At 34.1% G+C, this 14,901-nt stretch overlaps 1 protein-coding gene across 1 annotated transcript in view; it reads left to right on the forward strand.

Annotated features, from left to right (window-relative positions):
- STXBP5 (syntaxin binding protein 5) overlaps positions 1-14,901 on the forward strand; it is a 166,136-nt gene that overhangs the window by 91,640 nt on the left and 59,595 nt on the right. Inside the window, exons 14-18 of the mRNA XM_082669302.1 lie at positions 105-145; positions 973-1,193; positions 1,683-1,861; positions 6,877-7,002; positions 9,372-9,523. Coding sequence (XP_082525428.1) covers positions 105-145; positions 973-1,193; positions 1,683-1,861; positions 6,877-7,002; positions 9,372-9,523 — 719 coding nt within the window. The remainder of the gene's footprint in view (positions 1-104; positions 146-972; positions 1,194-1,682; positions 1,862-6,876; positions 7,003-9,371; positions 9,524-14,901) is intronic.

Genomic DNA, 14,901 nt, shown 5'->3' on the forward strand with positions numbered 1-14,901 from the left:
TTTTGGTGACTGTCTTTTTAAGTAACAATATATTTAACTTCAAAGAGAGAAATAATGTAATTTTTTTTTCTTCAACACATTCTTAACTCATTTGCTTTTCACAGGCACGCTGACGGGTCAGTTAAGTTCTGGGATGCTTCTGCGAGTAAGTATTCTGAATCGTGTTTGTTACATGCTCTACAATCATTGCTTTTATATAGCCTGTTTTGTAATGATTGCATAACCAACATTTAATTTGAAATTTAGAGACTATAAATTTAATACCTGACTTATCAAGTATATGAGTTTAGAATTTATAATAAAGACATTTTAAGGATGTTAATTAGTAAGTCAAGAATAATTTTCAGCAGAAATCCCCAAGTCCTTTCTTCAAACCTTCTCTTCCTAACTCAGAGATAGGAAAAGTGGGCATATGTTTCAAATCAACAGAAATCTGCTGAATAATTTTAATGCCTGATTCTAAACTTATCTTTGCAAAATATATATGGTCGCTACATTAGCAAAAAAGGAAAGAATGCTTTGAATGAATAATGTTTGCAATTAGAATGCAGTTAACTGAGGGTATATTATGTTTTACCATGTAGAAGTGTTAGATAATATTGGTACCTTTCAGAGAGAAAATATGTAGAAAATAAATCTGCAAAGCAAAATATGTGCCTTATTGTTTTTATTATATTTATGCAATTGTTTTTTACAAAATCTTTTTGTTACTCTTTTTTTTTCAGATAATTTAAATTCATCATAATGGTGTTTTTTTTTTTCTTTTTAATGAATACAATGAGTACATCTTTTTTGGTCAGTGAGTACAGTGAATGCATTATGTAAAAGAATAGTAGAGAAATGTGGACCTAGGAATAAAACTGTGGTTCAAAAAATATAGTTTATCTTCCTTACGTGATATGACTGATTAAATATTACCTGATATTTGTTCCTTTTATATTAAGATACCATATTTTATCTTTTTTTTTTTAGTAAATCTACAAGTATTATATAAATTAAAGACATCTAAAGTGTTTGAAAAGTCAAGAAATAAAGATGACAAGCCAAACACAGACATTGTAGATGAAGATCCATATGCCATTCAGATCATCTCCTGGTGTCCAGAAAGTCGAATGTTGTGCATAGCTGGAGTTTCAGCTCATGTCATTATTTATAGATTCAGCAAACAAGAAGTGATTACAGAAGTCATTCCGGTAGTAGTCTCTTAATTAGTTTCAATGTCAGATGTCTGACATCTTAAAGTTTTAGAATTATTTAGGAGGTTCTTTGCAGTCACTTTTAAAACACCTCAGTATTTACATTGCCATCTGTCTTCTGTGACAGAAAGTCATATTTCTTTGTATATCTTCTTACTGAACATTTAAATCTTTAAATATATTCTGTTTCATTTAAGGGAAGATAATATAAGTATGAGCATACTCTAATTTAGTATTAACAGGAGTGCCGTAAATTCTAAAATCATAATGCATGTGTGCATGTACTTGCACACATACACATGATCATTTTTAAAAAGCTGAGTCAGGAACCTTTTTTCCTTTGCTAAATCCTTACCTTTAGAAATCTCACTAAATTTTTCCTTTAAAAGTGTTCTTTCCACTGTAGTGTACGTGTGTGTATGTATAAACTGTAATAAAATGAACAGTAATTATTAGGAGAGGGTAAACTTTTTACTTTTACAACAGATGCTTGAAGTTCGATTGTTATATGAGATAAGTGATGTGGAATCTCCAGAGGGTGAACAGGCACCACCTTTGCCAACACCAGTTGGGAGTGCCAATCCTCAGCCCGTTCCTCCTCAGTCTCATCCTTCTACCAGTAGCAGTTCATCTGATGGGCTTCGTGATAACGTCCCTTGTTTGAAGTAAGTTATCTAAAAATACAGGTGTTTTGGAAGTTATCTTTTAATTTAGATAAATTTTAAACATTCGTAAAGTGAAGTAACATCTTCCTGTGATGGAGTACAATGACATAACCACATCTCTTTTTGTGTTTCGCCGTGGTTAATTCAACTCTTTTTTTCTGTGGCACCAAGAGAAATATGATTGCATTCCATGATTTTATCCTTAAAGTACTAAGATTTGATCTCTAAACATACTGGTAGATGACCATGGATCTTTCCTCTATATAGAGCTTCGTCTTCTAAATCCGTCATTGTTTTTTAGTCTGGATTTATATGTGGATCAAATGTATATTTAGGCTGCTTTCTTCCACTCTGAAAATTCTGTTTTTTCAGTCTTTAGAGATTCAGTTGTTGGGTAATCATTTTCTTGTCTTTTTCTGAATCTTCTCTAGCATCACAGTATCGTTATTTACATGCCTTTATTGTGGAAATCCAGATTTGAATACATTTTGCTTTTTTACAGGAATAAATTGGACAAGGTTTAGTTTTCCTTTTTTTCTGTCCAATTTATATTATTGAGTGGTTAAATTTTGTTAAGCATATGTGCCTTAAATATGGCACAGAAAGAAAAGAGGAAAGAGTTAAAATCATTGAAGGAGTTCATGAAGACATTAAAAGTATTACATTTACAGAGAAGTCAGTTAGGGCAGTGACTGAAAACTGACCGTGGAAAACGTCAGAGATTCAGTGCAAGAATGGGAGACAGAAACCAGGCTGTAGTAGGTTCAAGCTGGGGCCGGCGGCGAGAAAGACAGTTTGCATTTGTTAACAGAACCGGGATTTATGCTGTTTTGGTTTTAGATCTGCTAGAATCTTTTATTGGTGAATAGTTCAGCAGTTCCTGTGGAGAATATCCGTGTAATCAAAACTGCATTCACCCCAGAGATGAGGCAGATTGGTTTATGTGACAATCACTTGTGATATAAATCTATAGAAAAGTAGAGTTTGTTTTTTTTTAAATCTGCTTTATATGTTTACATGAATTTGAGGTTGTGTGTTCTGTGCCAGTGGTTCTCAAACGGGGATGACTTTGCTCCTCAGAGTGTGCTTGGCAATGTCTGCAGATATTATTTGTCACAACGGGAAGAAAGGGTGCTACTGGCATCTAGTGTGTAGAGGCCAGAGATGATGCGAAACATCCTACGGTGCGCAAGACAGTGCCCCATGACAAAGAATGACCTGGTTCAGAATGTCAGTAACGCCAAGGATGAGAGACTGATCTGACCTAACGAATATAAGCATTGAGGTTAAGCACCTATCAGTACATTCTCAGAAAGGTCTCAAGTTTCTCCTCCCTCTCTCCCCCCTCCCCCTCCCCCTCCCCCTTCCTTTCTCTCTCAGGTATATATACACACACCTCCTTTCTGCTACAGTCTGGCATATGTTTAGATAGAATGAGACTTGGTAATAAAAGAATTCTACATCTTTCCCTTTTGTTACTTATTCTGTACTACTTTACTTTAAACTTAAATTTGTAAAATTTTTGTTAATGTCATTTCTTCTGATTTTAATGTGTATTTTTCCTGCTTTTTGTCAATTTAATTTTTATAAGCATATAAAGTACAGTTTGTCGTTGAGGTTTATTTTGGTAACGTATTTCTGGTAACAAGTTTGAGATTTTTGTCTAAAATCCACACATTCACTAGTGACTTTTTAAAATCATAGGCAATTTGAGTTATATTTCTTTTTTTTAACCATTTTAATAGTTTTCAGGTTAATGCAGTTATTTATTAACTTCATATTGTTTTAGTCCACAATCTCAAAAGCCAATTTTTAAAAGTCATAAATATAGCTAAATTGATGTGAAAATAACTAATACTTAGGTTTTTTTGTTTGTTTTTATACAAAATGTTTTTGTACATAATTGGGTTGGGGAGTTGTTTTTTTTTTTTCCTATTGAAGTCTAGTTGATTTACAATGTTGTGTTAATTTCTGCTGTATGGCAAAATGATTCAGTTATACATACATATATATATATATTCTTTTTTTAATATGTTTTTCCATTATGGTTTATCACAGGATATTGAATATAGTTCCCTGTACTATACAGTAGGACCCTGTTGTTTATCCACTCTATATAGAAGAGCTTACATCTGCTAACCCCAGCCTCCCACTCCATCCCTCCCTGTACAGTAATTGTTTTTCTGAAGAAACATTTTAAAAGCAGCTATTCAATTTACTTCTTTTACCAATAAACTTTTGGTTTTATTTAAGTATTTTAGTTGTGCTTTTGCAGGGTGTTAGTCCAAACCTACAAATTATTTTGAAACTACAAAGCCTCCAGACATTATTTTGACATTTAAAATACATTTGTACAAATTACAGAGCTTTTTATGAAAGTTCAACCTTTATCTTTAAAAAGTAAACAAATTAATTTGTATATATTAAAAATATTAAATGGTAACTTGCATATAACCATTGTAGACATTAAACGTAACGCCCACCCAACCCCCATTTTGTATTTTTAAAATCTAACATATTTCATCATTTCTTGATTCGGTTTCTAATTTTATACCAATTGGGGATTTTTCAGCAAGTTTGACTTATTTTTGCTTTAGAACTTTTTTGTTCCTTCAAACTAAGTAAAATAAGAATTCCATGACTTCTGTGTGTCTTCATCACTTACATCTTAAATGTGCCCGTATATGCACTTCTAAAATTATCCCTGAATGCCTGTTTCTGCTCTTGAGAATCTAATCTAATGTGCACATTAAGTATGCCAGAGGGAGGGTAGACACTTCCTTGAACCTTATCTAATTCATACAGGGAGAAAATAGCACACTCAGACTCTACAGGCTGTGCTTATATCAACAGAGGCTGTCTCTGGTGGAGGTGAAATGCTACTCAGTCTTTATTTTTGTCTTTCAAGAGGGATGGCTGTAGCCAAGCGTGGGTGTTTCCCTGAGGGAAATCAAAACTTCTGCATCAGCCAGTGTACTGTTCTGAGTGTATTAACTGGAAGACTTTGCACAGGCAGATGTGACCGCAACTCAGTTTGTTTTAGGGATACCCTCGGTGATTCACGTTTACTCTGAAATTTGGACAACATCCTGTTTTCTTACCTAGAGTGAGTCTAGCAAGTAGGACAGCAAAAAGTCTGGTGTCATGGTGTTCTTCACTAGAAGCACCAAGTAAATGATCCAAAGGGTTCTCTGAGTTTAGTGTCAGGAGATTGAACATCGAATAGACTTCCTGCTGTCCTTCCTTTATACACTCACTCCGGAGCAGAAGCCCCAAGAATTGTTGGAGTAACCAGGCTTTATATGTGTTTTGCAAGAACAATTACTGGAGAGAGGCTTTGCAATCAAAAACGTTCTCACTTTAAAGTAAAAGTAGATTTTTTTTAATAGTAAAAGTAGTCACAAATAAATTGCTCACATTTTAAAAAAATTTTATCTTCCAAAATCACTTGAAGTTTGCAAATATGACAAGGTATTATATCTAAGTAACTTTATTTCTTAGAAAGTCTCACATTTATAAACCACCCCCCCTTCACTCCCTCTAACATGCTTATAACAAATTTAACCAGTATAAGTTTTGTATGAACTCACTCAGTACAAGTGAGTATAACTGTTTGCTGAATAGTTCACTTGAAGATCCTACCTCAAAGTTAACCACATCTTACTCTAAAACTGCCTCTTCATCTTGACATCTTTTATCTTTCTTTTTTTCTTTTTTGGAACTTAAAATCACTGTCTTCTTTTTCTCCCCTCCTCTATCTCTAATCAGCCTCCAGCTCATTCATTCATTCAGTAAATATTGAGTACTGCCTCTGCTGGAATATTAAAAGTAACTGCAAGGTGTCTACCTTAATGGAATTTACGAGCCCTTTTGAGAACTTACTTCATGTGTTTGAAATCTACCTTATTATTTCGCATCACAAGGATCACAGGAACTTCTGCATGGGTCTCATTGTACTTCGTCTTGCATGCCTCTACGGTTAATCTTTCCAAAATATTTCTTATAAATCTTCACTGGCTTTTAATACTTTAATAATGAAAATATATTACTTTTGTATAATCTGACCATTGGCAAAACTCTTTCATAGGCACTCACAGTGCTGTCATACTGTGATTAGGTAATATTATTCCCACTTCTAGACAGGAAGATGACTAGTAAGTGGCAGAACCACGACTCAAACTCAAGCCTTTTTGAGAGCCCTGAGTTCTTTCTACCAACATCAAACCTTTGCAGCTGGACCTCAAAGACCCTGGAAAGTCTGGCCCTGGCCTGTCTCGCTATAGTGACTTTTTTTTACTGTTACTACACACACCTTCCACTGTGACCAAACTTAGACACTTGTTAATTTTTGACTATGGGTTTTCCTACTTCTTTATCTTGTTGGCATATTTTTTGCAAAAGCAATTTTTTTAACACTATGCAGCAGTTATTACGGGAAGAGTCTACAATCAAAACTACTACGAACTCAAAGTCAAAAAAGATTTTTTTTTAATAGTAAAAGTGGTTATACAAACAAAAATAAATTGCGCACATTTTTTATACTTTTTCCTTAACTCCTTATGTTTTGGGCCAGTTTTCATTTAGTTATACCATAGCTTTTTCAAGTTTTAAGCCTACTTTTCTAACTTGGATTTTTTTCTCTAACTTGATTTTTTTCCTCTTAATACCTAAGTCGTTGCTTCTCTTCATTCTTCTCCCCATCCTTCCCTATTCTTCTTTCATCCCTCTCTACCCACTCCTCCCCTTCTCCCCCTTCCCTTCTCCCCTCCCTCCCCAGTTTATATGTGGAACTTACATATAATTTCTTATTTTTGTGATTTATCTAGGTGTTTCATCTCCAACTAGACTAAATGATTATAGAGGACAGGATTCTGATTGTGACATTTTTTTATATTTTACAATTTTATATATAAAGTTATTTTTTATATAGTTATGTATGCGTGACTTTATAATTACATAGGCTAATAAGATAATTGAAGATGGGTTAACAGGTAACATGCTTTCCTTTCTTACAGAGTTAAGAATTCTCCACTTAAGCAGTCTCCAGGTTATCAGACAGAATTAGTTATTCAGTTGGTATGGGTGAGTGGAGAACCACCGCAACAAATAACCAGTCTGGCAGTTAATTCTTCCTATGGATTGTGAGTATAATTTCCGTGTTTCTCCGTCTCTTCATCGTATTCCATGCATTTTTATATTTTTAAAAACGGAATGATCTTTATTATAGTATCACTTAAAAAGATGTTGTATAACTTTAATTTCAGACCAAACTCAGTGTTTATTTGGAACCTAGTTCTGTTTTGAATAATTTACTCTGGATATGCTTATACTGCTTCCTGATTTAAAGTTCAATATCTTATGGACCAGTGAATCTATCCTCTCCTGGAAGTACTCTGAGAAATAATTTCCTTGTTAATGTTTGGTATAATGAAGGTCTAACAACATCAACCCAGAAGACTATGTTCTAAATTGATTCTATAAATGTTGAAGCATAGCTGTATAATTTGTTCTTTCTCCTTCCATAGTTAACTTGTGTAAATTGTAAAGGCATAGTAATAGTTAAGTAAAGTATTCATCTATACTACAGGTGTATTTTTATTTATCAATTCATGCCTTCAAGTATATAGTGTTAGTAGTACATACTTTCCATTATAATAGGATAGATTGATTTATTTTTTAATAAATAAATTTATTTATTTATTTATTTTTGGCTGTGTTGGGTCTTTTTTTTTTTTTAACATCTTTATTGGAGTATAACTGCTTTACAATGGTGTGTAATTTCTGCTGTATAACAAAGTGAATCAGCTAAACATATACATATATCCCCATTTCTCTTCCCTCTCACATCCCCCTCCCACCCTCCCTATCCCACCCCTCTAGGTGGTCACAAAGCACCGAGCTGATCTCCCTGTGCTATGCGGCTGCTTCCCACTAGCTATCTCTTTTACATTTGGTAGTGTATATATATCTATGTCACCCTCTCACTTCGTCCCAGCTTACCCTTCCCCCTCCCCGTGTCCTCAAGTCCATTCTCTACGTCTGCGTCTTTATTCCTGTCCTGCCCCTAGGTTCTTCAGAACCATTCTTTTTCTTTTTTTTTTTAGATTCCATATATACGTGTTAGCATACAGTATTTGTTTTTCTCTTGTTGACTTACTTCACTCTGTATGACAGTCTCTAGGTCCATCCACCTCACACCAAATAACTCAATTTCGTTTCTTTTTATGGCAGAGTAATATTCCATTGTATATATGTGACACATCTTCTTTATCCATTCATCTGTCAATGGACACTTAGGTTGCTCCCATGTCCTGGCTGTTGTAAATAGTAAAAATCAACATTGTGCTATAAGAGAAACCACATGCTAACTGTTCAGTCTAGAGCTATTTATTATGTGTAGGTCACTGTCTCCTTCCCTTGATTCTAGCCCTAGGGACTCATTCATCTTTCTTCTTCCTCCTTATAGCTACTACCACCTACTCTATCTCTTGCAGTTGTGCACCCAGCTAAGACTGGCTGTAGTCTGAGATAGTATTCTCTAATGTCTTTTATTTGGGCCCTACCATGTAAGAACACAAACGTTCCCCTTTTTAATATTTTACTGCCCACAGCCATAAGAGAAACAGGGAATAAGAAAAGGAACCAATAGGATGTTTCAAAGGAAATTGCAAATCAGTTGATCACAGTCCCCATTGGGCTCACAGATGTATTTTGTTTAGCCTTTTTTGTGTATTTTTTAAATTTGAACTAGTTGCCAAGACTATTTAATGTGAAAATCCATATTTAGAGCTTTAATTGAAAACTTTGATTATCTGGCCCATGTCTCCATTTCTGTTCGGCAGTAGTCAGGAGGAACTGGGTTGAAGCTTCCCCTCTTTAGGTGGGCTGTCCACTCTCCAGTTCACTACGGTCCTTAGTTGGCCCGTTTACTTACTTATATAGCCCCTCTATATATTTTAGCTTTCGATTCCTGGCTTAAGGGATCTTAAAAGAATAAAATTCCTTTATTCATAGTTGCTTTGTTCATAGTTGGTTTGTACTTCCCGACTCATAATTGAGAAGGTATTTGGAATAGTCCAAAGGGAGGCCCCCAAGATTTATGCTTTCTACTTGTTATTCTTGACTATAGGGATTACCAAAACTTTTCCAAAGGTATAATCCCCTACTTCCCTAGTGCAAGGGAATGTCTTCCCCTGAGGCATTCAAAATACCCCTAAGTCCGAAAACTAGACGTCATATTGCCTAGTGTGGAGATTTATGTCCCTGGTTGAGTTCCAACTCCTATGCCAAATTTATTCTATATTAATTTGTAATCATTAATATCTACAGAAAATCTGCACAGTTCCATCAGAAGGCGTATGTAACCTGTATTTGCATGGCTGTAATAGTGTTTTGTTTCAAAAGGAATTTTCTTAAAGACCCATCATGATTTTTTAGCCCTGTAGACTGCAATATGTTTTCTTGTAGCTGTTTATCTGTGCTAAAATATTTGCTCTTTCCCTATTCCTAGGGTAGTTTTTGGCAATTGTAGTGGCATTGCAATGGTCGACTACCTCCAGAAAGCAGTACTCCTCAACCTGGGCACTATTGAATTATGCGGCTCCAGTGATCCTTATCGGAGAGAACCCCGATCTCCTCGTAAATCTCGACAGCCTTCAGGAGGTAAGAAGAAAAAAGTCCTGAGCTTTAGGATTTCCATAAATGCTGAGTTACTTCTGTGAATATAAGTATTTCCATTGGGTAGATAGCTTGTCTGATTTCATCTGTTTGTATAAAATGTATCAGCCTGCCTTTTTGTTTTGTGTTGTTATTAGCTTATGCTTTTGTTTTTAATATTCTAGGATTTTATTTAACATTGGGAAAGAACCACAGTTTCAGACTTCTTTAGCTAAATTATAATGACAGGAAAATTCATCCCATTATTACAGAACAAAAGTTAATTTCACAGTTCTGTCCCTTTTATTGCGAGACGAACAGTTTATTGTTTTGACTATTTAATTCAAAGGAATCATTTCCCATGTGAAAAAAAAATGTAGATGCAAAAGTGAATTTGAACTCTATGAAATACAGCGTTCTCTGATAGCTTTGATTCAGTGCAAGCCCAGATCCATTAAGAATTCTCTCCGTAGCATTCTTTTGTGTTTGCTAGGTAATTAGTCTTATTTTAAATGTTTTAATACTAATTCCTCATGGAACACATGTATAGTTAGCTGTTTATAATAGTACTCCTCACCTTTTTTTTTTCCAAACCTCATGGCACACACAGAAAATGGCATTGGATCTCTGGCATATAGGGATATATTAATGAGACCTCTAGCAGTAACTGGCCTCTGGGCTCCAGACTCCCCAGGACCTGCCCAGCTGGACCAGGGATTGAGGGGAACTGCATCTGGGGCAGACTTAACCTAACCCATTTGCAGAATGCCATGGGGAAGCTCTGATCTATACTTCCTAACTCAATCTCTCTGAATTAAAATTCTTTCTGAGATTCATTTCTCAGTTGCTTTCAGGACATTATTAGCTGATACTAAATACTTCTCATAATTCATGAGAGAAGAAAAGAAAAAGGTGATGGGATGTAGACCTTACTATCATTTTGGTGATAGTTGAATATTTTTTTCTGTTTTTGTTTGTGTGATCATTTTGTCATGTGTTATCTTCAGCAGAAATCGTTGTCCCAACCATACCATTCTAGTATCTTTGTCTCCTTTTTTTTTCCTTCTGCTTTTCATTGCTTCACTAAGGTATGCTGATTGTGACTTCTTGCATGTGCGGCGTTTCTAGCTTATATTCTGAATCTGTGAAAAAACTCCGTTCTTCTTTTTTAAGTAAGTTATTTATTCCATGTTGGTAAAGTCATGACAGTGTATTTTGTCTGTAAAATTATTTTTTCTCAGTTATTTTTAGAAGAGCCTATTAAAGCATCCTATATCTAAAATAATATACTATTTAAATTCATCTCATAATATGTATATGAAAACAGCTGTTGAAATGTTTGTGTCACAATCCAGTTTCTTTATAAAGCGAAGGAACTAACATTTAGTGTCAGAAAGTTAAACATTGTCTTGATAGAGGAGTAGTAAAAGTTTTATTACTCCTGAAATTAATTAATTTCTTTTCTTGTTGGTACCTCATCATAGTTTACATAAAATTACTGGAAATTAAATACCTAAATTCATCCAAGGATAGAGATCAGTTCTACCGTGTGATTTTAAATTTTTTTTCTTGAATTCCATTGCATGCTACTTTATTCTGTAGTAAAGCTTACAATATTATTCATTTTATTATTTGCTTCATCTTGTATTGAAGAGTTACATGTTTAGGCACAAGAGAACTACTTGAGTTTTCATCATCGGTTTAAGATATTTACTTATGGTTGTTATGCTCACTTGAACAATATTTAGGATTATGTTTTAAATAAAAATTAAAAGAACGTTATTTTAAAACACACTTTAACATTTTAAGAATATTTGTGCCTTCTAAAATATTTATATTTCAAAATCAAATGTAGAATAATTGGTACTAAAATTCTTTAATTGCATTGATACGAAAATGATATTTTTGCTAAAGTGTATATTTTATAATACGTTCTTGAAGTGTAGCCCAAGTACCATGAAATTGTCCTTCTATCTTTTGTAATAAATCAGTATGGATGGAGAGATTTGTTTTTTTTCTACTAATAGGTGCTAATATATTTTCATAAAGAATAAGATGGCACTCAAATTATTTTATAAGATAAAATGTTACTGTTTAAGTTTATATATTTTATAGCTGTATAAAATATCTACAGTATTTTCATAATAAAAATTATGAAACTGTCACAGGGACAGGTAGTGATAAAGTATTTCAACTACGTATATATATATATATATATATATATATATGCTGATAGTCTTAATTCTGTTAAGAGTGAAACGTGATAATATACGTCTTGGTTTGTTGGCCACTTTTTCACTCAGTGAAGGACACAAAAAGGAAATTTCTATTCTGAATATAATATCTAATGATGTGAAAGTAATAGACACATGAGAAAAAGTGCTTACTTAGGCTTGGAAATAGATAAATATAGAATTTAATAAAGAAGGAAATTAGATGCACAAAGCTGTATCTAGACTTTAGGAAAGATATTTTCAAAAGTTATAGAGAGGAGGCTCTAAAAATGAAGTTTTGGGCTCTACAATTGCAGTTACTGTCAAGTCGTCAATATTTTCGATAAGACAGTAAAAGAGAAATAGCCCAGTAGTACTAGTTGAAATTTCTGTCTTTGTGTTTCTTATAAGAAATGAAAGAGACTATATAAGAAATAAGGGATACAGTCAAGGATGGATAAAAATGTTGCATAGACCAGTAAGTACTGTGTTGAATTAAGGCTGAATTCCCCAAAATGAGAAATACAGCAAAATGTTTGGTTACAGTGAAAATATAGTTAAGGAAGGATTAGGATACCACTTTAAGGATGATTTGCAATGATAGTTGAAAAATAGAGTATAGAACTAAATCACTTTGTTTCTCAACTCTCCATTAAGAATGATTTTTCTCTCTGGAAATTATTAAAAATAATAAAGAGAAATTAAAGTTTAAGCCACATTTTGCAAATAAGGCAAACCAAGCAAGAATGAAAAGATCTCAAGAGAATTTGTAAAGAAAATTTGTAAATGGTACCCGCAATTGATGAAGGTCAAATATTTTACAAATCAGTAAATTTGATTTACAAGTCAGTCAGAGTTCTAGAATGATTTGCTAAGTAGTTGATGCCTTACATGCATATTGAAAATAGAGATAATAATAGAAGTCAGCAGGAATTCACTAAAAGTAAGTTGTTCCAAAATCAGCATTACTTTTTAATCTGGTAGCTACATTGATAGTTCATGGCAGCCTGTTGACATAATATTTCCTGAAGTTAATTGGGTGTTTGATAAAGAATTCCATGATACTTTTGTGAACCAGACAGGTAGAAGTGACCTAAATACCTAGTTCAATTTGATGGTTGCAAGATTAAATCAGGAGTCAGCAAACTACAGTCTGCGGGCCAAATCTGGCCCATGGCCCACTGCCTGTTTTTGAAGTACAGTTTTATTAGAGCAGCACCATGCTAATTCGCTTAGGTGTTATCTATGGCTGCTTTTGTGCTTCAACGTTAGAGCTGAGTAGTTGTGACAAATTGGCCCCAAAACCCAATCTGGACCTTCACAGAAAACATTTGCCAACTCCTGGATTAAAGCATGGTACCTAGTGGGTCGGTTTGTGGCCTGATACTAATTTGATGTAGTGTGCCTCAGTTAGTGGATACGTAATACTGAATAACATATGATTATGCTTTGTTGAACATTTTAAGTAGTTAATTAAACTTCCTGTTTAAACAATTGAAAGAGAAGGTGTGCTTATTTTTGCTGTTTAAAGGATAACTAATACATTTGATGGCAGAATAAAAACCCCAAAGGTAATTATAGGTAGAAATCATAAGCTTAAACCAGGGAAATGAAGTTTATCAGCAATAAATGTTAAGTCCTGTGTTTAGATTATAAAGATACTTACATGTATACAGAACAAAAAACTGGCTCAGGCAGTTCATGTGAACATGCTTGGAGGTTTCGTTGTTAGTTTAGGCAGATTTGTGTTAAATCTCAGCCCTCTTTTTATGTGTGTTATATTAGAGAAGATGCTACTCTGAGGCTCAGAGTCCTCAAAATGGGGGTGATCACCTCATAAAGTTAGTGTAGTTATTAAGTGAAAGGGCATATGTAATGTGCCTCATCTTGTGACTGGAATATTGTTGGCGTTCAAGTGGTTGTTCTGTTACCACAACTTAAGGTATGCCAATAATATGACATAACTGCTGAATGTACTAGTGTGAGAGATACAGAAGATTTTAAGTTATCCATTTATATTGTATTTCTTCCTCTTTTTAAAGCAGGCTATAGAGAAAACAATTTGGGGCCCAAATGTACTCAAGAACTTCTGGCCAGTAAAATATCTATTACAATGACAATGAAATTGACTGTCTCTAGACATAATTAAGTGTTTGTCACTGAATAAGATACCTGAAACACTCAGTGCCTCAGTTTCCTCTTCTGTAAAATGAGGATAATGCTGTCTACCTCATTCGCTTCAGTGAGAGTTAAATGTGTCAAGAACTTTGTAATTGTCGTTTATTACCAGCTAGCTAATTGGGTTGGGATACATTTGGGCAAAACCTAGATAACTGTATTGCTAGGAATATTGCTTGAAGGGATTCTGGCAGCAACAGAGAAAATGGATTAGATTATATGCTATGAAATCCTTTCATATATATTCATTCAGTTATTCAACAAATATTTATTGAGCACCTACTATGTGCTATGCACTGTTACAGGTAATAAAACAGACAAAAATCTCTGTCCTCATAGAACTCACATTATACTGGAAAAGACAGAAGTTTTAAAAGATAGCTAATGTACAGTAAGTTGCATAATAGTGCCAAAGGGAAAAATAATTAAATGAAGGGCATTTGAAATATCAGTGACAAGGGTGTTACATTCTAAATAAAATATCTTGAGCAAAGATTTAAAGGAGACAGCTGTTTTCCGTGACGATGTCTGTAGAGAGAACATTTCAAGCAGAGAAGAGCAAGTACAGTGGCTCAGAAGCAGTGTAACTGGTGAGTTCAAGGTTACAGTGAACGGTAAGTGTGGCTGAAGTAGGGAGAGTAAGGGAGATGGGGAAGTACGTGGAAGGAGAGGAAATAAAGTCAGAGAGGATACACCATAGCCACATAATATATACCACAGTCATATACCATAGGATCATATACATCAACCAGTCACGTGGAGCTGGACTTCGGCTTTTACCCTAAGTCAGACAGAAGGCACGGAAGGGGTTTTTAGCTCACTCAGTAATTTAATATCTAAATTAAATTATCACTATCACACTCTTTAATTTAGCTTCTTAAATGTTTCTTCCTAGGCTATTTTAAGAATGGGAATTATATCTCATACTACATTTTTATAGAGTTTAATAGCAGTTGACAAAATACCAAAGGCTTTAAATTTCAAAATTTACTT

The sequence above is a fragment of the Grampus griseus genome, assembly GCF_964374135.1.
Source record: "Grampus griseus genome assembly, chromosome: 13".
Classification (NCBI taxonomy): Eukaryota; Metazoa; Chordata; class Mammalia; order Artiodactyla; family Delphinidae; genus Grampus; species Grampus griseus.